The sequence below is a fragment of the Apium graveolens genome, chromosome 7, assembly GCF_009905375.1.
Source record: "Apium graveolens cultivar Ventura chromosome 7, ASM990537v1, whole genome shotgun sequence".
Lineage (NCBI taxonomy): Eukaryota > Viridiplantae > Streptophyta > Magnoliopsida > Apiales > Apiaceae > Apium > Apium graveolens.
In genome coordinates, this window is record NC_133653.1 from 72,772,935 (window position 1) to 72,797,370 (window position 24,436).

Sequence of the window (24,436 nt, forward strand, 5' to 3'; positions counted from 1 at the left end):
ACCATTGTATTTTATACTTTGAAAGACCAAATCCTTGAAACCCTAAAACATTGATTCATTGTTATCCAATTCTTTCATTACCTAGCATCCAAACTTTGAAAATGCTCTTTTGATCCTTATGCAGATTAAAACCATTTCATTATGGAACGTCAAATGTTGTTAATGATTCTGGTTATTGTTAATTATTGCTTATTCTGTTATTATGTTAGAATTGGGTTGTTTTTATAAAATTGTGGACCAGATTCGTGGTCAGACCATATAATGGTCAAGTTAGGCCAATTTGTGCCTTGGATCCAGTAGTTAGAGCAGTGTTGTGTGCTTTGCTCGGGGTTAGTGCGTGACTGATCAGCAGCCTAACCTAGGTTTTTAACAAGAAAATATAATATCCAATTCTAAATCATAATCCATTGTTCACTTGATATCATAACCATGTTCACCTTATGATCATTATTCTCAGTTCTGTCATTGTGACTTGCTGAGCTAGTTAGCTCATTTGTGCGATATTATTTCTGTTCTTTTCCAGTTAAGAAGGAACCGGTTGGTACCGAGGATCCCCAGTCCAGCGCGAGAGCTAGGGGTTCAGGTTGATTGAGCTGATCTAGTAGGCTTCTTTTGGGATAATTTGAGTTTATAAAAGTTTGTAATAATGTTTAGTACTCAGTTTTGAGTTGGAATATTTAGGATTTGAACGTTTTGTAATATAATAGAGTGTTTGGCTTGTGTGCATACTTTAACCAGTTGCGGTCCGTGGTGGTTGCTAAGTAGGGTCACTGCATATTATTATTTTTATTATTATTGTTATAAGCAGGTTTTAAATAAGGTGTGTGTGTGGTCCCCAAACTTCTAACCCGGGTTTGGAGGACGCCACAGGTTTGGTATCAGAGCTACAGGTTATAAGTCACCGACACAAGCCTAGGTTAACGGGAATGGGTAGAGGGTTAGGATTAGAAGTAAGGAACAGAAAGATAGAACGTCGAGAGGTTGAGTGTTTTGGTATAACATGTATTAGTATAATTCGTGTTATGGTTCAAGATTCTTATATCACGATATGATTTCAGATAGCAGCGATGGCCGACTCTTTCATTCCCATATCAGCTGATCACTCAGAGCCTTCAGTTGGAGTGTCGTCTTCGGATCCACGTCCTGTTGTTCCACCAGTGTTGGTTATACTACCTCCACCTATGTTGCAGCCCGTACCACTGCAGGCTATTCCACCCCCAGGCATGAGGCCACCTGTCAGAGGACCCCCACAAGCTGACTCAGATTCCACTGGGCATTCAGTTGCGAGTGCCCCATTCCAGTCTATATTGCCCCCGGTTCCTTACTACCGGTATGAGGCTCTTCTATTGGAGCGTTATTCCTTGTTGGCCCAGATCAGAGAGCTACAACATATCATTAGGACTACTGATGTTGATCGTGGTGTGAGGGAGCTTCGAGAGGAGATTCATGTGACACGGAAAGTTCTTGAGGCTAGGCTACATGGAGCTACACTACCTGGTAGAGGCCCTGATACACTGATGGGCTGGGCTACTGAGGTGATGGAGGACTTTGAGAGGCTGGCAGGACCAGAGTTTCCTCGGAGTTGAGTCAGAGATCCAGAAATAGAGATACTGAGCAGTATTGTGATGGTTGTGTAGTATGTGCAGTAGTGTGTAGTGTGTATCAGTAGACTTTTGAGTTGTATTTATAGACTAGCTATGCTGACTAGTGAGTAGGTTGTTGTACCCTTTTGCTTTTACTTCCGAAGCGTCTTTACGCTTGTACTACCTAAAACTTTTGATCTATATATATCAGTACCTTTTTCCTTTCCAGCACTATCATTTACTTTATTGCACCTGTTTTACTTTACCTTATTTATTGCACCAGTTATACCCCTGTGATACCATGTACCCTGTTTTTCATAACTGTTTATATTATGTAAAGAAGCATGCAATTTACTTAGTTATAACTGTTTTCAAAAAGGAGATATTTTTGTTTTACAAAACTTTTCTTTTCTACAAAAAATTTGGTTTAAAAGCTAAATAAGTTGTTTGATTCTTTACAGAAAAATGCCTCCTAGAAGAAATACCCGCACCAACACCCAGAATGAAGAAACCAACAACAATAACAACCAAGATGATACAAATCTAAATGTGAACCTATGGACCCAGCAATAGCCCAGATTCTTCAAATCTTGGCCCAACAAACAGTTCACCTGGCACAACAACAACAAAGACAGACCAATCCCTAGGTAACTTTCAAAACTTTTCAGGCAATAAACCCACCAGAATTCAAGGGGTCCCTAGAGCCGATTAAAACAAATGTTTAGTTAAAGGAAATAGAGAAGGCATTTGCCTTAGTGAAAGTAAAGGAAGAACAGAAGGTTGAGTTTGTAAGTTACTATCTGAAGAACGAGGCCACCTATTAGTGGGAGATGGTGAAGACATTGGAAGGTACAGATGTTATTACTTGGGAGAGGTTTAAGGAATTGTTTTTAGAAAAGTATTTTCCTCAGTTTGTCCAAGATCAAATGGAGCTGAATTTTTTAGAATTAAAACAATGGAACATATCGGTAACAGATTATGAGGGTAAGTTTGAGGAATTGTCAAGGTATGTGCCGTCGTATGTGGATACTGACAGGAAGAAGGCTAAAAGATTCCAGCAAGGTTTGAAACCATAGATTAGAGGGAAGGTAGCCATTTTTGAATTGGATACCTATGCAGGAGTGGTACAGAAGGCTATGATCGCAGAGACAGAGAGTGAGATGTTCCAGAAGAAAAAGGAAGGCAAGAAAAGGAAATTTGAAGGGAATGTGGGCCAGTCACAACCAGGGAAGTTTCCAAATTTTAAGAAGGGCAAGTTTCAGCCAGGGAGGAATTTTAATTTCAGGAGACAAATTGCAAGCGACGGAGGCCAGGGCAACCGTCCAGTTAATGCGAATCAGCCGAATCAGTTGAGATTAACTTTTCCAGATTGTCAAGTATGTGGGAAGAAGCATGGGGGAGTTTGTAATAAGTTGAATGTAGTTTGTTTCAAGTGCAACCAGAAAGGGCACTATTCAAGGGAGTGCCGAAATCAGCCAGCAAGAGAACCAGCAAATAAGGATCAGCCTATCCGGAATCCAGCAGTGAAGGTTCCAGCCATTGGATTTACGTGCTTTAAATGTAGGAAACCAGGACATATAGCCAGGGATTGCAAGACACCAGCCCCAGTCAGTAATGCATTGAGGATTATGGGATCTACCCCAGCAGTGAATGAGACTTCAAGGGCTAAAGTTTTTGACATGTCTGTGAAGGATGCTATCCAGGATACGGATGTCGTGGCAGGTACGCTTAATGTGAATTATTTATATGCCAAAGTGTTAATAGATTCGGGAGCAACTCGATCGTTTGTTTCACAAAATTTTGTTAGTAAGTTAAATTGTCCAGTTGAGTATTTAAATGAAATAATGACTGTGGAATTAGCAAATCAAGAACGAATATCTGTTAATCAAGTTTGTGGGAGTTGTGAGATTGAGATTTCTGGTAGTAAATTTTGCGTAGATTTGATACCATTTAAGTTAGGGGAGTTTGACGTTATATTAGGGATGGATTGGTTATCTAAGCACGATGCCCAGATAGATTGTCGAAATAAGAACGTAATGGTGAAGACGCAAGATGAAAGAATAGTAACGTTCAAGGGCCAGAAGCAAGTAAAGAAGTTCTTAACAATGATTCAAGCCAAGAAGTTATTACGGCAAGGATGCGAGCATTTCATAGCATATGTGATCGACAGAAGTCAGTAGCCAGCAAAACTTGAAGATATTCCAGTAGTGAATGAATTTCCAGACGTGTTTCTCGATGAGTTACCAGGACTTCCTCCAGATAGAGAAATTGAATTTGTAATCGACTTAGCACTTGGAACAGAACCAGTATCCAAGGCCCCATACAAAATGGCACCTGTTGAGATGAAAGAGCTAGCGAAGCAATTGCAGGAGTTGTTAGAGAAAGGAGTAATCAGACCCAGTATATCCCCGTGGGGAGCCCCGGTATTATTTGTCAAGAAGAAAGATGGAAGTATGAGACTGTGCATCGACTATAGAGAACTCAATAAGCTTACAATCAAGAACAAGTATCCGTTACCTAGGATTGACGATTTGTTTGACCAATTGAAGGGAGCCAAGTACTTCTCCAAAATTGATTTAAGATCAGGATATCATCAACTAAAGATCACGCCAGAAGATATATCAAAGACAGCTTTCAGAAGGAGGTATGGACATTATGAATTTCTAGTAATGTCTTTTGGATTGACTAATGCCCCGACAGCATTTATGGATTTAATGAACAGAATTATCAAGGAGTATTTGGACAAGTTCGTTATTGTGTTTATAGACGATATTTTAATTTATTCAAAGATGGAAGAGGATCATGCGGAACATTTAAGGACAACTTTGGAGATTTTAAGGAAAAAGAAGTTATATGCTAAATTCCCGAAGTGTGAGTTTTGGTTACAGGAGGTTCAGTTCTTAGGACACATAGTCAGTAACGAAGGGATCAAAGTGGACCCGGCAAAGATCGAAGCAATTACGAATTGGGAGAGACCGAGAACACCCACCGAGGTAAGAAGTTTCTTGGGATTGGCGGGATATTATCGTCGATTCGTCCAGAATTTCTCAAGGATTGCAACACCACTGACAAAGCTTACACGAAAGAATGAAAAGTTTATATGGAACGATAAGTGTGAAGGAAGTTTTCAGGAATTGAAGCAAAGATTAATCACGGCACCTGTTTTGTCACTTCCAGACGATGAAGGGAATTTCATAATTTATAGTGATGCTTCTCACAAAGAACTAGGATGTGTTTTAATGCAGCACGAAAAGGTGATTGCATATGCGTTAAGGCAATTGAAACCACACGAACAAAAGTATCCTACTCATGATTTGGAACTAGCAGCTATAGTTTTCGCTTTGAAGATTTGGAGACATTATCTATATGGAGAAAAGTGCGAGATTTTCACGGATCACAAAAGCTTAAAGTACATATTCACACAGAAGTAACTTAATATGAGGCAAAGGAGATGGTTAAAATTGATCAAGGATTACGACTGCTCGATTAATTATCATACCGGTAAAGCGAACATTGTAGCAGACACGTTAAGTCGGAAGGAAAGGTTAAATGAGTTATCAGTACCTGAAGAGATATATAAGGAATTTCAGAAATTGGAATTGGAGATTAGAGTTTGCAAGCCTGAGGAAGTGAAAGTGTACAGTATGACTTTCCAACCGGAGTTATTGGAGAAAATAAAGAAGTGTCAGGAAGATGTAATGGATCAAGATCTAAATCGTTTGGTAGGTGAAGAATTATGTACGCAAAAGGATGATCAAGGTATTCTGAGGTTTTCATCCAGAATTTAGATTCCACCGGTGACGGAGTTAAAGAATAAAATTTTACAAGAGGCACATAGTTCAAGATATTCCATCCACCCAGGGAGTACCAAAATGTACATGGATTTAAAGGAGAATTATTAGTGGCCAGATATGAAGAGGGAAATTGCGGAATGGGTTAGCAAATGTTATACCTGTCAAAGAGTTAAAGCAGAACATCAGAGACCAAGTGGATTGTTACAGCCATTGGAGATTCCAGAGTAGAAGTGGGAATATATTACCATGGATTTCATAGTTGGATTACCAAGGACAAGGGCTAATCATGATGCCATTTGGGTTATAGTGGATAGACTTACCAAGTCAACTCATTTTCTGCCTATAAATGAAAGATTTTCGCTCGACAAGTTAGTCCATATGTACCTGAAGGAAATCGTAGTTCGTCATGGAGTTCTAGTGTCTATTGTATCTGATCGAGATCCAAGGTTTAATTCAAGATTTTGGAAGAGTTTTCAAGAATATTTGGGAACAAGACTGAATATGAGTACGGCCTATCACCCCCAGACGGATGGCCAAAGTGAAAGAACGATCCAGATAATCGAGGACATGTTGCATGTTTGCGCTATTGATTTTAAAGGAAGTTGGGACGAGCATTTACCTCTGGTAGAGTTTGCTTATAACAACAGTTATCATGCCAGTATTGGGATGCCACCCTATGAAGCCCTTTATGGACGTAAATGTAGATCTCCAGTGCATTGGGACGAAGTAGGAGAACGCAAAATACTTGGACCTGAATCGGTGCAGCAGACAAAAGAAGTTTTTGAAGTAATCCAGAAAAGATTGATAGCAACACAAGATCGTCAAAGGAAATATGCAGACCAGTCAAGGAAAGACATGGAATTTGAAGAAGGAAACTTGGTACTACTGAAAGTATCACCATGGAAAGGACTAACGAGATTTGGAAAGAAAGGAAAGCTGAGCCCAAGATATGTCGGACCTTTTGAGATTCTAAAGCGAGTTCGCAAAGTAGCTTACAAGTTGGCGTTACCTCCACACATGGAGCACATTCACAATGTTTTTCACGTATCAATGCTTAAGAAGTATAATCCAGACTCCAGGCATGTAATAGAATATGAGCCAATAGAGCTTCAGGCAGATTTGTCATATGTAGAGAGTCCGATAGAAATTCTAGAGGAAAGAGAGAAAGTATTGAGGAATAAAGTGGTAAAGCTAGTATGAGTATTGTGGAGAAACCCAAAGGTTGAAGAGTCAACCTGGGAGTTAGAAAGTGATATGAGAGAAAAGTATCCTCATTTGTTTTCTTAAGAGATTCTGAGGACGGAATCCTTTTAAGGCGGAAGGATGTAATATCCGGGATAAATCGTGTAATTATTTTTGCTATTAAATAATTATTATCTGTGTTCAGTATCTATGCTGTGAATGAATTGTTAAGTGTTATCTGTGTTTGGATATTTAAAAATAATATTAATTGAGTATTTCAATTTTTATATGTCTAAAATAAAATATAGATAATTGTCATATCTTCCTAATCATTTTTATGTTGATTTATGAATTTATAAGAATCATATGAAATTTATAAAATCTTTTTCCGAGTATTTAAAATCTATTTTATAAAAACGGGAACCAACCGAAGTTATCCGTTGTTACGTGTTTGGAACCCGAAACTCTTCCGAGAACTCCTTCCTAACCTAATTGTAATATTCCGAGCATATTCCATGTTTCGACTTTTTCGATCCGGCGTACGGTTTGTTCTGCGCGGGTCCCGGCGTAACATTTTCAATACAATATTCGTTTCGGTAAATCAATAAAACTCGTATTTTCGATAAACGGGAGCTTTTTATTAAACTATCCCAATTATCACCTCGTAGTACGTGTAACCAGGCGCTGAGACCAAGACCGCAGTACAAATTGTACTGGTTTGGATAATTATCCCGAAAACCGATACCGTTTGGATCAGTTCTTATAAATAAACGTACCGTTTTATATCCGGAATGATCCAACGGGATACTAATTTTCCGTAATTATAAATAGTCTTTTCCCGTATTTTATTTCGTATCAAAATCATTTGCAGATAGTAATTATAAAATTTTCCAGAGAAAAACCCTAATTACATAAACTGTTCTAAGAATCAAACCGCAAAACGAAGGCGTTACCGATCTCTGTTTTCAAAGCTTGAGTACTCAATCCAAAGGTTTTGAAGTGTTCTACCAGATTCTGAGCTTCGTTTTACTACAGAAATCAAGGGTATTTTTCTATATTTTTATTTATTTTCGAATTGATTTTATTAAAAATATGAATTTTTGTTCGGATGATTGTTTGTATGATTTGATGATTGCATATTGTAGAGCTTGTTTTCCTGATGATTTTGATATATTATACGTCTGATTTGGAGTTCAATAACATGTTCAAATTTGAGTTTGATTTTCGAATTTTAAAATTAGGGTTTATAACCCGTATGAATGTTCTTAATTGAAATTTGGGGGTTTCTTATTTTGGAATAGATTGATGTTGTGGTATAGTGGGTTGTGTTCTCTGTGAAATTTGCAATCCAGTCGTACAAGTTTCATGAATCAACGATGTCTGTAGAGAAGGGAGTTGTGATTTTAAAGTTACATCGAGTTCGCCGGAAACCGGCGAACTTCCCGGCCATTTTCCGGCCAACTCAGGGATTGTTAGGATAAATTGATTGCATGGTTGTGTTCCTGGTGTTGTGTAGATGTGATCTGGAGGTGGTGGTGGCCTGAGCATCCCTGGATCGTGTTCTCCAGCGAGACAGGGTGTTTTCCGGCGACCCCCCTGGAAAATTACAGTTTGGTACCTGAACTTTTGGAGACGATGCAGTTTGGTCCCTGTAGTTTCCAGAGTTTGCAAATTTAGGATTCCAGTTTACAAATTATTTAAAAATCATATTTCCTATTTATTTTTATTATAAAAATTCATTTTTAATTTCTGAAAATTCCAAAAATTATTATTTTAATTCCGAAAATTGTTTTTAATTCAAAAATAAATCTGAATTAATTAGTTAATTAATTAATTTTTAATTGATTAATTGGTCAATTAATTTGAAAATTAATTGATTTAATTAATTATTAATTGATTTTAATTAATTATTTAATTAGATTTAAGTATTTAAAAATGATTTAAAAATTACAAAAAAATAGTTTCGAGCTTTAAAATATTATTCTAAATTATTTCCAAGGCTCGATAATTATTATAAAATTGTTTCGGAGCCAGAATTGGCCAACCGAACTCTGTTTATTACCCCGAAATTGATCCAACGACCCGTTTTAATTCCGAAAAATGTTTTAAAAATCATTTTAAATACCTGAAAGCCTGTTTATGACCCGAGACTTATTTATAAAGGATATATCATTGATTATGTGACGTGTTATGTGTTATATGTGACTTGTTGGTTGATTGTCGGTCTGTATATTCGATGTTTACTGGTTTATTGCGTAACTTTCAATCCGATAATCGGATTTGGGTGAAACGAAGGGTAGATAGAAGTATGTGTTGAATAGAATCCTATGAGTTAAATATTGATAGATGTTTATGATATGTGAGCAGAAGAAGCAAGACGTAGGAAAGGGAAACAGGTAGTTGAGGAGTAAGACGATTGTGATTGGAAGCGAGTGCAGTGTAGTAAGCTAATATCAGGCAAGTGTTCTGAACTTTCTCGAGATATTGTCGTGATTGATATTCCTGTTTTATATTGCAAGTGCTTTGAAGCACTGAACCCTAACCATGAATCCAACTATTGATCTTGAGCCGTAAACCTGATTCTTTCTAGACCATTGATTGTTGTATACCCAGATATGAACCACAGATATACGATACTACTCCACAAATATATACAAACTAAATACCATACACTGAATCGAGTTACCTACATACTCAAACCATTGTATTTTATGCTTTGAAAGACCAAATCCTTGAAACCCTGAAACATTGATTCATTGTTATCCAATTCTTTCATTACCTAGCATCCAAACTTTGAAAATGCTCTTTTGATCCTTATGCAGATTAAAACCATTTCATTATGGAACGTCAAATGTTGTTAATGATTCTGGTTATTGTTTATTATTGCTTATTCTGTTATTATGTTAGAATTGGATTGTTTTTATAAAATTGTGGACCAGATTCGTGGTCAGACCATATAATGGTCAAGTTAGGCCAATGTGTGCCTTGGATCCAGTAGTTAGAGCAGTGCTGTGTGCTTTGCTCGGGGTTAGTGCGTGACTGATCAACAGCCTAACCTTGGTTTTTAACATGAAAATATAATATCCAATTCTAAATCATAATCCATTGTTCACTTGATATCATAACCATGTTCACCTGATGATCATTATTCTCAGTTCTGTCATTGTGACTTGCTGAGCTAGTTAGCTCATTTGTGCGATATTGTTTCTGTTCTTTTCCAGTTAAGAAGGAACTGGTTGGTACCGAGGATCCCCAGTCCAGCGCGAGAGCTAGGGGTTCGGGTTGATTGAGCTGATCTAGTAGGCTTCTTTTGGGATAATTTGAGTTTGTAAAAGTTTGTAATAATGTTTAGTACTCAGTTTTGAGTTGGAATATTTGGGATTTGAACGTTTTGTAATATAATAGAGTGTTTGGCTTGTGTGCATACTTTAACCTGTTGCGGTCCGTGGTGGTTGGTAAGTAGGGTCACTGCATATTATTATTTTTATTATTATTGTTATAAGCAGGTTTTAAATAAGTTGTGTGTGTGGACCCCAAACTTCTGACCCGGGTTTGGAGGGCGCCACAACTTTGCTTGTAGAATTACTTACAACTTCACATTGTTCTTCAAAGAAATCCACATGATAACCTCTGTCACATATTTGACTCATACTTAGCAGATTGTGTAAGTTCTGAGACAAGAGCCACTGATTCAATGATGACATTCCCAAGATTGATATTGTCATATCCCAGAGTTTTTCCCATGTTGCCGTCTCCATAAGAAACTCCTGGATCAGCTTTCTCCATAAAGTCTGATAGCAGGGCTTTATTTCCTGTCATATGTCCAGAACATCACTATCCAATACTAGGATATTTTTCCTGTTGCCCTTCAATTCAGCAGTTTCAGGGCTGCTTTTAGCATTTGCCATCAAGGCATAGTTCACCTCACTTTCAGAATCTGAAGTGTCTGTCCAGATTTTCTTCTTTGTGACAAGTGCCTTTCCTTTGTCACTTTTTCCTTTCTTGCAGTCAGGAGTTATGTGGCCTCTTTCACCATAATTGTAGCATTTGACATTTGAGTTGTCTCCTCTGTCAGACTTTGCACCTTTGCCTTCAGAATTTCTGAACCCTTTCTTATCAGAACTTACACCTTTCCTGGAAAACTTCTTGCCCTTTCTGAATTTCCTGTAGGCTATCTTTGTGATACCCTTCACCATTAGAGCACACAATTTCATCATCTCTTCATCAGCATCCATTTCAGGTAAACTTTCAGTTTCTGAATCATCATCATCAGAATATGATGACTCCGAATCAGACTTTATGATGAGAGCCTTTCCCTTGCCCCTCTTTAAGGCAACAACTTTAGGAGATTCCTCCTCATCCTTAAGAGCAACTGTCCTTGACTTTCTTCCATGCCTCTTGCTCCTTTGATCCATCTCAAGTTCATAAGTCTCGAGCATACCATAAATTTCATCAAGAGTAGTTTCAATAAGGTCATAGTTGTCTCTTATGGTAGTAGACCTCAAATCCTAATTTTCAGGAAGAGCTAAACGGAATATTAGATTTGAATCTTCAAGATCATATTCCTTGTCCACCAGTGACAGATCATTCAAGAGTTTGACAAACCTGTCATATAAGTCAGTGAAAGACTCATCAGCTTTTGAGTCAAAGTGCTCATACTCTTGAGTGAGTATTGTCCTCCTGTTCTTCTTGATTGCATCAGTTCCCTGACATCTTATCTCCAAAACTTCTCATATCTCCTTTGCAGTCTTGCAATGAATTACCCTGTTTGACATGACATTATCAATGGCACGATGCAGCAAATGCTTTACCTTTGTATCCTTGGAAATAGATGAGATGTCTTCAGTTGTGTACTCACCATTCTCCTTTGGTATGGTCTGTGCTGGTTGATTAGCAACTACAACAGAGAGCTTGGTAGGCTTATGTGGTCCTTCATTAATTCTGTCAAGGTATTCTGGATCTATAGCTTCCAGAAATATAGCCATCTTCACTTTCCATATGGGATACTCATAAGGTCTCAGTATGGGAACCCTAATAGTCTCATATCGACTGTGGGTTTGAGTCTTTCGAGTTTCTTCAGTTTTGGTGGGCTTGGTTGGAGTTTGTACTTCTTCAGACATGATTGTTTGGATCTTTACTGTATGTGTGTTAACAGACAAGCTCTGATACCACTTTTTAGGTCACACAACACTGTAGAAGGGGGTTGAATACGGTGTTATTATAATCAAATCGATTTTGAACACAAGTAACAGTAAACAGATATATTCAATATGATAAACTCGGTTACAATGGGATTGTTCTCTCTCAGTGATGAACAAATATCACTAAGAGCTGCTAGGTTACAATATATAATATTCTCGATAATGATAACACATATAGTGTAAACCTAAATTTGTGTTTATATACTACACAGTTACAAGATAACTTCTAATTGATATGGAATATAATTTTATCTCCTAAAATATATCAATCAGATATCTTCTACAAGTCTTCCAGTCTTCTAACTCTTTTCATGCATATCTTCATTTATTTTAGTCTCGATCTTCTACTGTAAATCAGCTTCCTTCCTTAACTGTAAGTCCTCCATCACTTAAGTTTTGATATGACCTTAAGTTCTGATATTAAGTTCTAACTTCCAGTAAGTCCTGATTTCAGTAAGTCCTGATTTGTCATGTTGTTAAGTTCTGAAAACTAAACACAAATCATATTAGACATGACATCTCAAATATATGTAACACTGTACAATTGTGTATAATGATTAAACTCACTAAGGGCTGATCACCCGATTATAAATTTTGCTAATTCGTAAGTGCTATATGCACTTGACGAATATAGTTGACAATAAAAGTACTATGACGTTTATTACAAAAACTATGATATTTACATACCTAGATGGCGGAATATATGTAAAACAACTTGGTGTGTTTCAAGAGGGAATAAGGCCTTTTAACCACCCTACGAGTGCATGCACCTGCGTAAGAATGACGAATCAAACAACAGAATGACAATAAACTATGTTACAATAAAATAAATTATTATAACAACACAATGATAATTACAATAATGTTCTCACCTTGTGAGAGATGCTAACTGAAAAATGCTTCAATTTACAAAGTCATGTGACTGCATAACAATCAACGTTATAACGAATACATACAATACATCTTACGCAAGTAGTTATCACAGTTGATAATAAACGACAAGTGAAAAATATGTTCGAAATCCGAGGACAAAAATACATAATAAGATAACGATGAAGATCGAATTCATAAACGATATACATGAAGCCATGTCAAAAGTCCGGAAACCAAAACAAAACCACAAGTCCCCCGCAACAATGCGAAACAGGGACAAAATTCCAACAAAGTACTTAAATCAACAAACTACCAGCAACATGGAACAAGTTCATAATAGTAAAACAAAAACAAATGATCATTCATTATCAGGATCCTCATCTTTAGGAGACTTCATCTCTTCATCACCGTTGCCCTGATTGTTGAATTCATCTAAAGGGAAAGCATCATCTGAGAAGGCCTTATTATAGATCTTCACAGTCTCAAGGACATCCCAGGAGCTCCATTCTCCTCTATGATACTCAAGCATCATGTCAACACATGACCTCATGATCTGCTGGTGAACCACCTTCCCGGCTTCAGAGCGCATGTCTTGCTCCATAGATTGCACCTTGTTGGCAAAATCGTCAAACTCCTTTTGAGAATTCTCCAGGGCAACCAACCTTTCCTTAGCCAGTGTTTCTACAGCCTTCAACTTCTTGGCACAATTCTTGTGTTCAGACTCAAGTTCTTTGTTCATTTGCATCTTGTGGTTAAAAACTTCACGGGCCACCAGAACACTTTATAAAGCCTGTGTCATGACAGAAGATATGTTAAGGCGAAATTATGATAAGCGACAAATGTGATAAGAGTATGAGTGAAACTTGGGTACGAATGACTTACGTGGAATGTATAACCACCATTGTTATCAAGAATATCTTCAAGTTCCTTGGCGGACAGATCTTCCATAGATTATGGAAGGATCATGTCATCAAGCAAATGGGCAAAGGTAGAGGGGTTGGCCTGAGTGGCATAACTTTGAACCATGAGTGGTGAAGGAGTGTCAGATGCAATGGTGGTAACAGACGGGTTCACTCTAACCTTTTTGGCCATCGGGCTCGCACTAGGGCTTAGTAAAGGACTTGACAGTGTTGGGGCCTTGGAAGATTCAGTCTCAGATGGTTTGTCCTCACTGGATCTTTTAAACAGGTCTTTACTACAAATCATTAGAGGCTTGATAACGGGGGATTTGAATTATAGAATTAGAAAACAGGGTTCAAGGCGTGTTAACAATATCAAAAACGAACAAAAAAAAGATAAGACACGATAAAAAGAAGAACATCCAACATATGCCTCTAGCGTATTTCAGCCCTGAGCTCATCTCATTCTTTTTTTTCAGTATTGGGACTTTCCATAGATTCTGAAGAAATACTGTGAACAGATATGGAAGGCTTAGGAATAGGGGTAGACAACTTACTTCTAGTTCTGGCAGCAGCTCATTTGCTCCCAGGAATCTCAGAGGTGCATCCCTCAATTTTATCCAAATTCTTCTTCAACTTTGTAGCATATTCCTCAACATTCACCCTACTAGCATTGCGAATGGGGCGATCCAGACAATTGGGCCATAATCTGTCAGCAACAAGAAGGGCACGAATCTTTGCCACAACTGCCTTTGCAACACTGTTCTCTTCATCTGCTTCAAACTCACAATCTACTTGAGAAAAAGATAAAAAATATATATATTACGAGAAAGACGAGCCATAAAGCACTAAGAATAATGGACACCGTAATGAACTTGATTGACAAAGGAGAGACGGGAAGGTATAACATGACATATAAAAATAACGACGACAAACTACGACGAAGGAGTAAAATCTAGATTAAGCATGTGGTATTATAAAAAAAGTGAAGTTGAACAACAAAATAACATAAAAACAGGGATAAGGTTTATAGGTGTTGCTCTAATGTTCCAACAGATAATTGTCTGCTTCTCCAAGTGACTTTTTGTCTCCGAAAAAGTAGTCCTTTTTCCGATTCTTGTCGTTGATGGTGTCATGATTCAAAATTAGTGGGTCATCAGTATTCCTATTCGAGAAGCCGAAACGACAATTGCTGAACTTCTTCAAACTGTATGCCTGTTTGATTACTTCGACATCAATCTGGAGATGGTTTGCTTTCAATCGCATCCAAACAAACAAGGGTCCTCCATGAAAATGGCATAAGTTGCCCAAGGGAGATGTTTAGGGTCTTCAACACATCCACAACTAGATTGGGAAAAGGGAAAGTGAAACCTATATTAAAGGGGTAATAATAAAAGCATACCCAATTGGCTTTATGAAAGTCTGCACGCACGTCGACGTCAGGGACAAACGCTAGGGCTCCCGACGGGAAGAGCAATTGGGCTTCGTCAAGTTTCTCAGGCTTCATCGAGCTGAGTTGGCTATAGCTGATGGTGATAAGGGTTTGGTAATAACAAGTTTTGGAGGAGAGATAACAAAATTTGAGGAAGATAACAATTAAGAGTATATAACGAAGAGTAAAGTGATAAGATTTGGAGAGTCTCTTGGAAGTTGGACAGCCAATGCATATATATCGAGGGAGCAGATTCACATGAACTTAGGGAAGTCTAAGGACACACACTACTGATTCACGCATGCGGAATAGTAATGATTATTTGATAGATTTTGTTAATTATTTTTAATTAGACAAAATCTTGGGCTATTGTTATACCCTGATTTTTACTATGACATGATCAACAGAGGACGACAGTTCGGTTGGCGACATGACAAGACGGGAAGAAGTGGATCTTGTTCGTGACGGGATAAGACAAGAAGATGGCAAGCAACGCGGAGTGGTGGACCAAGTCAGTAACAAACCGAATTTGTAGGCGAGTGAGCTACAGAATTGGATGAGGTTTGCAACCACAATCATGTACGTTAGAGAAAGAAGGGATAAGAGAGGAGGTTCAAAGGAGGAGAAAAACAAGGGGAAGTTGGAGAAAAAGAAGGCACGACCAAAGAGATAAATGGAGGAGAGAGGAAGGAGAAGGACAACTCGAACAACACAAGACATAACAGCAACATTCGTTCTTTTATAACTACATCAGCTCGAGCTCTGGGAAGAAAATAACAAGCACACAAACACCCGAAACCTAAACCTACGAACACATGTATAAACACCTTAACCAACAACCTTATTTGATCATGTATTTTAGCTTAAACACTTTGTAAACATAATCATTCTTCTAGTGAATTACATTTTAGGTTGGGTACACAATCCCACCCGCGATTTTTTCCCGTTCTCGGATTTTTCACGTCAACAATTTCTTGTATTTTATTTATTTTCACTGCGTTTATTAAGTCACATTACAATAGACATACTCTACCCTAACCTTAGCAATTAACCTTACAAAATTTGGTAAAAACACATCACGAACTAGGTTACTCAATAAACATGAGTAGCACTCAATGAAAAACCATCACGAAACAAGTTATAATCTCCGCACGTCTCATGTCAAGTTAGTCTCGTTAAGAATAAGCATCTACCTGTCTGAGTCAACCTGCAAAGGAAGTGTTAAATGAATTTGATTTTTCTACCCGGAAATGAATTTGCAAGGAAGTTTTAAATAATTTATATGATAAAACCTCCTTTAACAATTTAAGTTTTTTTCAACATAATTAAATAACTCGAGTAGTTATTGAGTTTATCCTCTGTCGTCAGGTCCGGGTACGACCCTCGCTCACTCCGATGATTTCTCATAACAGATACTCGTTTGTATGTCTACAAGTGATATTTGTTCAAAAAAAAAATTAAGCTTTTTAGCATATTTGTCATATTTCAGTATAATCTTTATTTTTTTAAAAAAAAATAGTTGAGATAAATGCAACCAGTGTGGGTTCTCACTTCTCAGCTCTCTTTACAGAACCTAATAGTAACTGTACAATATCAGTATATGACCTGTTGGCTGAAAATCTTAACCCGACACAGCTACACCTTAATGTATGGGATTGATACTCTTTTTTGATCCATTTAATCCCTGTATTTGGATACCATCAATTTAATGTCTGACATTTTATTGTCAAAACGATATCCGTGATGGTGAGTTATAAAAACAGGCCGAGTTTAGGGGTAACCAATCAAACCTGCACCCGACTAAACCTACCAATAGTCACCAGAATCAAATACTAACCAGACCACCCTACGATGACCAAACAAACTGCCTGGAAGGACCGCTTACCTAGGAAATCTGACCATCCTACATATCAAGAACCATCCGCACTGGTGATAAAACTGATATTTTAAAGAGTAAAAGGCTTTCATTACCTACCATGAAAGCAAGAATGTAATAGCAACTTGAAGACAAAGGAACAGTACAAAGTGATCATCAAGATCTCTCGTCATTTCCCTATGCAGAATCTATGAGAATGGAAAATTAAATATCACTCCCCAATAATATGATGATGTTAGCAGCTCAGATTACATCTTTAAACCCTTAAGCACCAAGTTCTCTCCAGTTTAGTTACAAGACATTAACCTTCATAATCTCATTCACCATAAAGTGCTTGATTGTAAAAAAAAGAAGAAGCTATTTTCATTTTTCACTTCAACCAAAAACCGGTCAAATTATATACTGTTTTCACCAGTCAGGTTATCAAAAATGCTCTTATCTTAAGTACATCATAATTGATTCACTAATTTTGAACCCTAAAACTATTATCGAAGGACAGTTTGCCCTGCTTAGTCAAGCATATACAAAAGAACTAGCAGATTCCCCACAAAAGATAATCATGGTTTATATTGCCTTGTGGCCTTAGAAATAGATTGTTAGAAATTGGGGTACAATAGTCCACAAATTAAGGAACCGCTGATGAATGAGATAAGAGAGTTATTATATGGAGTAATACTACCCCTCCACTTAAACCAGCCTATGATAAAAACAAGTACATTTCACCACAAGTGAATCGTTGTTTATATTGGCTTGTAGCCTTAGAAGTTGGGGTACAATAATCCACATGTGATGCACCCTCTAATGACTGAAATAAGAGTGGCAACATGGAGAATGTTGAGCCCACATATATCACCTACAGAAGTCGAGGTTAAAAAAATTGGATATTTTTATTTCAGAATACGGTTATCAAATGGACTAGTAGCTGATTAATCTGACCTACATAAAGTCGGTCTCACACCCTAAAAGTCTAAATCCGAACCTAACAGCTGTTTAATTTCCTCGGTGAAAGAGGAAAGTCATAGCCACAGGTAGACAACACCCCTTAAAGTTTCATTAACATTGCTCTCAATAAAGAAGAGAAATATTCAAAAATAAAAAATAAGATGGTGTGCCGGATTCATTTTTGATATGAGAGACAAGTTTGGACTGTTCACATACAGATCTAATATACTCATCCAGAATCCGGCAAAAAATCAACAGTGCAAAGCAAACAAAATCCTACAACTTCATAATGGTACGAGTATTGATGTACTAGTTTAGTATACAGGAACGTTGATTGGAAAGTGAAAATATTGAAAGGTAGATATTAACAGCACACCCCAAATTAACCACTATCCAAGACGAAAGGAGAAAGCCTAAGAGGTGTCAACTTTTTTCGCAATAGTGATTTACTTCACGATTTAAAAAACTTTTTTCTCTACTTAGATTTTGGTATGGTGATACCCAGAAGACTTCATAAGTCTTGGCACAAATAGGAGAGAGAATACATGAAGGAAGGAAAAAAGAGTACAAATGTTATTCCTTCCAGAATTTCTTTATGTAAATAGCGAACCAGGAGGGAAAGGTACTAGACAAAAAAACAACAACAGAAGAATGGTGCTTTGCAACTCCTAACACTATCATGAACCACCTAGTGTGGATGTTTGAAGTGTATTTAGGCCTTCAACATACATAATATACCAAAAATCTCAAAAAAAATCTGATAAAGTGAGTATAATTGTGCTGAATTAGACTTTGGGATTCAAATAAATTATGTAAGGCAGAAGTAAAACCACTCTAATCGGTCTTACTAAAATGTGTGCGCTGAAAATCAGAAGGGGTATACAACCGAAGAATGTAGCAGAGAAGGTAACAAGGAAAACCCGAGAAAGGCAACCAAAACAATTAGAATAACATAAAAAACACATTCATTTCAGAAAGTTATCTTAAAAGAAGAAATAGCAATGAATGCTTCAAATGCTCGAATTAAGAGAGCAACTTTAAACCACAAAAAGAGGTTTCTCGATGTTTTGAAATGCTCCCCGTCAGAAGATCGTACTTCCTTCTTGTGTAACTACTCTGTAACCTTGAAAAAGTCAGAGTATGAAAATGCTAGAGCAGCTATAATCCTGTATTATCCTGGGAAGGAAAGTGGAAGAAGAATAGTGAAGCAACCAATACATCCATATATATGAGTTAAAAGTTAATTGGTACTAAAAGTACTTGGACATCAATTTATTGAGCATAGCGGTGTCGGACTTCAGAAGAAAGAACTGATAGTCAGGAATGAAAAGATCCTATTAAAATTCTAAGACACGGCAGATTGACGATATTCCAAAGCAAACAGAGAGAACCTAAATCCACTTCATAAATCTTCCTGCAAAGGCTTCCTAGGTTGTGCTAGGAAAAAAACAGGTTTCCAGAAGAAGAAATCTAGAAATTTAAGCCCTTCCACTGCAAAACTGGGACCTAATGGAACTAAGAAGAAAACATGATTTGAAGCCCCCGGCATTTATGCTAAGATTCACCTCCAAAGCAGAAGTTTTCATGAAAGAGAACTTAAGTGGACAGTATAAATGCCTCTATCAAGTTTTCAGCAGCACGCTTCTGCTCAGGTGTTCCAGAAATTAGAGCAACACAATCACCTCGTGAAGATTTTGAATGGGAGATATCTATATCAGCTCCAGAAATCTGAACAAGAAGCTAGTTTAATTAAAATATTATCAACATTTATGTGCTGAACCATAACATTAATATCAATGTAAACAACTCAAATAAAAACCTCTAGATGTGCGCTTACTCAAAATGAAAATTCCAAGGCTTTTCCAGTTGAAGGGAAAAAATTCATTGGTATTCAGTGTAATTCAAATAGACACGGTAGAAAAATAATGCATGCTTGCTCATTTCTTCTGAAGAATATTTTTTCCATTTAAAAGTGCAGATGGAAACCAGTGGAAACTAACAATGAAACAAATGTAGAAGCAAAATAAAGATTTAAGCATAAAAAGTAACCCACCTTCCGAATGTTATCTAAATTTGCCCCTCCCTTTCCCATTACTTTGCCTAGTGCATGAGCAGGAACCATCATCTCAAGAACCGTTGCACGAGGCAATCTGCATATATAACATGATACCAAAATATATTATATATGGCACACAATGAAGTATAAAAATAGTTTTCACTTACAAAAATCCAGAGACAAATTTCTTACCCGTTATACAGCTTTGATGAATATGGAGATGGCAAAGATCCATAGCCACTGTCGCCCATCTTCAAAAAAGAAATGGAAAAGGAAAAAAATGAGAAAACATTTTTAAACATGTATGTGTGTGTGTGTGTGTATTAGTATATGTGGATGCCTAAAAAATTGAACATCTTCATATTTCCGAACATTTTTAAGAAGCTTTATAACTTTCAACATAGTCCAAAACTTTCCACAAAAAATTCAATAAAGCTTAGCGTTTCCGTGAAAACAGCCTCTTACTTTCTATGCGTGACATAACTGAACCTTGCACAACACACCAGCCTTATATACAAGAGTGATGCCAATGCTTTAATCAGACTGATTCTTAAATGGTAAAATTGTAAAGATTAGATTCAATTCTATAAATTAGCCCTTGTCATTGATTATTACCATAAACAGGAAATATAATTCGTGCAAATTGAGGAATTAGGTAAGCTGCCCAAAATTCTTTTCAACGAAATTAAATTTAAAAATTTGTACCTAAAAATTAGATATGTGAGTAAGGGTCAATAAAAATGGTAAACATAGCTACAATTTAATTAATTATCAGATAATGTCATACCGGAAATGATCCATATCCATAAAGGCTATCTGTAGAAGCCATGTTTAAGCCACTCCCAGTATCACCCCTCTGCTCATAACCTGAATGACCAACTGGAGGAACGCCAGGCAAATCTGCAGGCACTGAAAATTCTGTGGTACCAAGGTATAGAGAGCGAAGTCCAACACCATCTAGAGGATTTTGATTTACTTCCCTATCCTTTAAAACATCATCTCGAAGCCTAAGAACAATCTGGACAAGCGCATCCCTCACACAACCAACTTCACCAAGAACCTGGATTTTTTATACAAGGTAGGTTAAAAAAGGGATGATTTTATAGAACCACAATCAGAGCAAAACTTCAGACACAGTGAACTAAACCTCCACGAGTTCATCATCATCATCTGCACATTTAGGCTTGTCTCCTTTAGAGATACGAACATCAGCCTTAGCTCTCTTCCTGATTTCATTAATAATTGAACCATTTTTTCCAATGATACAACCAATAACTTTAGATGGGATGAGCAGTCTGATAGATACAGTATCAGCATCCTCATCGTTTATTTTTTCTTGTAGCAATAAAACAGCTTCACTTGCCATGGATTTCACATCGTCCGATTTCTGTATAAAAGAACACTATTGTGATCAGGATACATCCAAAGAATAAACATTATATATCAGTTACATTATCTCCGGAAACTAACTCAAGCTAATTCGTATTATTAGTTAAATACACTTAATGTAGATATTAAAATTCTATTTATTATTCAACTTCTAGCATGTCTATGATCTCCTAATAATCAAGCTTGTTAAGTCGACAAGTCGAGCCTAGGTGTCCAAGTACCTTCAAATTGATTAGTCGACAAGTCGCCCGACTAGTCGTAAAAAGTCGAAAAATAGTCGACATACATATATTTAGAGTAATTATAATATTTAACATTAGTTAACACATATCAATTCCAGAATTCAAATAAAACTAATAGATAGTAAGTTCAAGTACCCAAAGTCATACAGTAAAAACAACTAAAAAACACAATAATGCATCAAAGAGTCAAATACACTAAACAAACACAATCATGCATCAATGAGATCGGAGATGGAGATGAAGGCAGTTGGAGATGATGACTTTAGGTTTCAATTAAAAATCACGTAAGTTTTATTAAAATACCCTAATTTTTAAGTTTGGTCAAGTAATTAGCCGGGTTCTGGGTCGGATCCAGGTAAAACCCATGGACGCCAAACTGAACAAGTCGTGGGTCGACTTTCTCAGCTATGTCGACTTGTCGACTAGTCGCCGACTAGTCGGCATCGGCAACTTGACAACCATGCTAATAATGGAAACAATTTTCATATTACCATTAAACAAACTTTCCATAGAACATGATACAAACGCCATTAATCATTTATCATCTTACTTGCAAAGAGATACTTTAAACCTCATTGTACTTAGTAGCTTGCTATAACCAAAAGGTCTTCAACATGAATGTATGGAAAGAACAATGAACTACACTTGTAATGAGTAGTGCCCAGTATGATTTATCTTCTCATCATTAGGTACCATCTTTCTATATGAAGAAAACAAGTTGTGTCCACTTACATAAGCTGTACATAAAGTTCTTTTCTTTTACAATAATTTAATAAGATCAGCAATAACACTGCAGAATGTGTGCACATGCTCGTAAGTGAAATAAGTGGAAATCAGTGCCATAAAATAAAGAAAAAAAGAAAAGAAACAATTGCAAAAGAAGATTTAACTGCTTCTCCCATAGATCAAGTACAATATTTATTACTAACTGACTGCACAGGTTTTAGAATGTAGATATAATCCATATACCTCTGTTGCGGTGACAGTGATAGTACATTCATTATGATCAGTCTTCTTATCATCAACGTTAACTCTTGCACCGGTAGCCTTCCTCACACTTTTGATTGATGATCCTCCCTTTCCAATAACACGACCAATCTTGCTAAAGGAGCACAAAACTCTAATAATTAACTCCTCCGATCGAGATGCACTGCCATATTGGGAAACCATGGGAACAGAAGATGGATATGCTGGCCATGACTTCCCTGTATCAGCATAACCTGCATGTTCAGCTAAATGTGTGGCACCAAGAATGGACGCAATTGATCTCGGATTAACGACAGAATCTACACTTGGATACATTTCTGCAGCAGGAAACACAGGTACATCTGAAGGGATAATAATGGTTGGAGGGACTTCGAGTACAGAAGTATCAAGAGAAATATTTTCCTTCGGACCAAACTTGTACATAATGGCAGAAATTGCAAATAATGCCTTTTTAACTGCATTCGGTTCACCAGTTATCTGTTTGACAGTAAATAGACGTTTCAAAATCAATTAATACTGACAAAGACAAAAATAACTAAATGTATATATAAGCGGATACACAGACAAAGTTACGTCATTGTAAATGGTAATAATGCGAATTTTAATACTCATGGATATCAGTAGCACATCACAAAGATTGACTTCTCATCCAAATAAAATATTTTTAGGGTTCAGTAGAAGACTTGATAAGTGTTAAACCAAATACTTGAATGGCAAACCTATTTATGGAGCAAATACTGTACACCCAATTTCAGATTATATGTTCCAAAGTATCTTGAAACTTATTATTTAAGATCTTTTTTTATCCTAAAATAGACTATACATTAAACAGATGAATACTGACATTTCCGAAAAGAACTGACCTGAATAAAGTTGTCAAAGTGCATGGCACAGGAATGCTTGGGATCGCTTGCATCTTTCGATGTAACCCTGATGTTTGTCCTTGTCTTGCTTCTCATTTTTTTAATAGTAGACCCAGATTTACCAATTATATTTGCCGACTGGCTGGCTGGCACCAAAATTTGGCACTCATCATCTCTCTGCTTCTTGTCAGAATCACCAATTGACGCCACTGCATCAGAAATTGCAGTATGCACCATCAAGAGAGCCTTCTGAGCCGCACAAAGAGTCTCCGTATCATCAAACTCATCATCAACTTCCACTTTGACCTTCTCATTAACATAGCAATAAACCGTCAACACCCTATCATTGGCACCTGGAAATGGATCAACAACTTTAACCTTTGCTCTCGATTCTTGCCTAATAGAGTTTATAACTTTCCCACTCTTCCCTATCACACTCCCAATGACCCTGTCCGGGCACAATATCCGATACACAATCAATTCACCATCACCCCTCTCATCTCTATCATTTACCCGCCTTTTCTGATTTCTACTATCCCCATCATAGTCCTGGTGAGAACGAGATTGCAATCGCTTGCCTTTTCTAACCATTACGCTAACACAACCCAACCTTAATGCAATGAAAAAAGAATCACAAACCAAATTCACCAATTCTGCAGTAAATAGTTACTCATGTTTCTTTCATGATTCAAGAACATAATACCATAAAGTTGCAAACTTTACTTTGCAGAATATTACATATTCAGGCACATGTGTATTACTTCATTTATTCTTGATTCTTTCTTGATAATCACATAAACCCATGTAATAGAATTAGCAATTGCACAACAATTTGTCTAATTGAATGAAGCTTGTAGAGAGGCAATTGAGATAACAATTAACAGAAATATTACAAATACAAAAAAAAATATAAAATCATATCAAACACTCACAAATAGAGATGAATTCAGCAAAGAATCAAAAAATTGTACCTGGGGTTGAGAAATCGCAAGAAAACTAAGGAAATAGTGAGGCAGATGAAAATTAAGTGAGTTCCTTGTAACTTGTAAGGTTTTTGTTTTACTGCATGTTTATTTACAAACAAACACATTATAAACACACTTTCTTTAAAAAAAAA

General features: G+C 36.9%; 1 protein-coding gene across 1 annotated transcript; it reads right to left on the minus strand.

Annotated features, from left to right (window-relative positions):
- Positions 1-18,982: 18,982 nt before the first annotated feature.
- LOC141671080 (KH domain-containing protein At4g18375-like) lies at positions 18,983-24,410 on the minus strand. Its single transcript, XM_074477173.1, has 8 exons — positions 24,291-24,410; positions 23,320-23,929; positions 22,439-22,933; positions 20,986-21,225; positions 20,626-20,898; positions 20,031-20,089; positions 19,836-19,932; positions 18,983-19,510 (listed from the first exon to the last, which is right to left on the minus strand). The coding sequence occupies exons 1-8, from the start codon at positions 24,407-24,409 to the stop codon at positions 19,379-19,381; spliced, it is 2,025 nt and encodes a 674-aa protein (XP_074333274.1). The 5' UTR covers position 24,410; the 3' UTR covers positions 18,983-19,378.
- Positions 24,411-24,436: the final 26 nt, after the last annotated feature.

What these genes read in the sequence shown, in the direction of transcription:
- LOC141671080 (XM_074477173.1), bottom strand. Translation starts at nt 24,409, where the DNA reads ATGTGTTTGTTTGTAAATAAACATGCAGTAAAACAAAAACCTTACAAG. An exon ending in ATGGATATGGATCATTTCCG is followed by an intron (nt 20,090 to 20,625) that starts GTATGACATTAT and finishes TCTTTTTTGAAG; the next exon opens with ATGGGCGACAGTGGCTATGG. An exon ending in ATTTAGATAACATTCGGAAG is followed by an intron (nt 19,511 to 19,835) that starts GTGGGTTACTTT and finishes CTTCTTGTTCAG; the next exon opens with ATTTCTGGAGCTGATATAGA.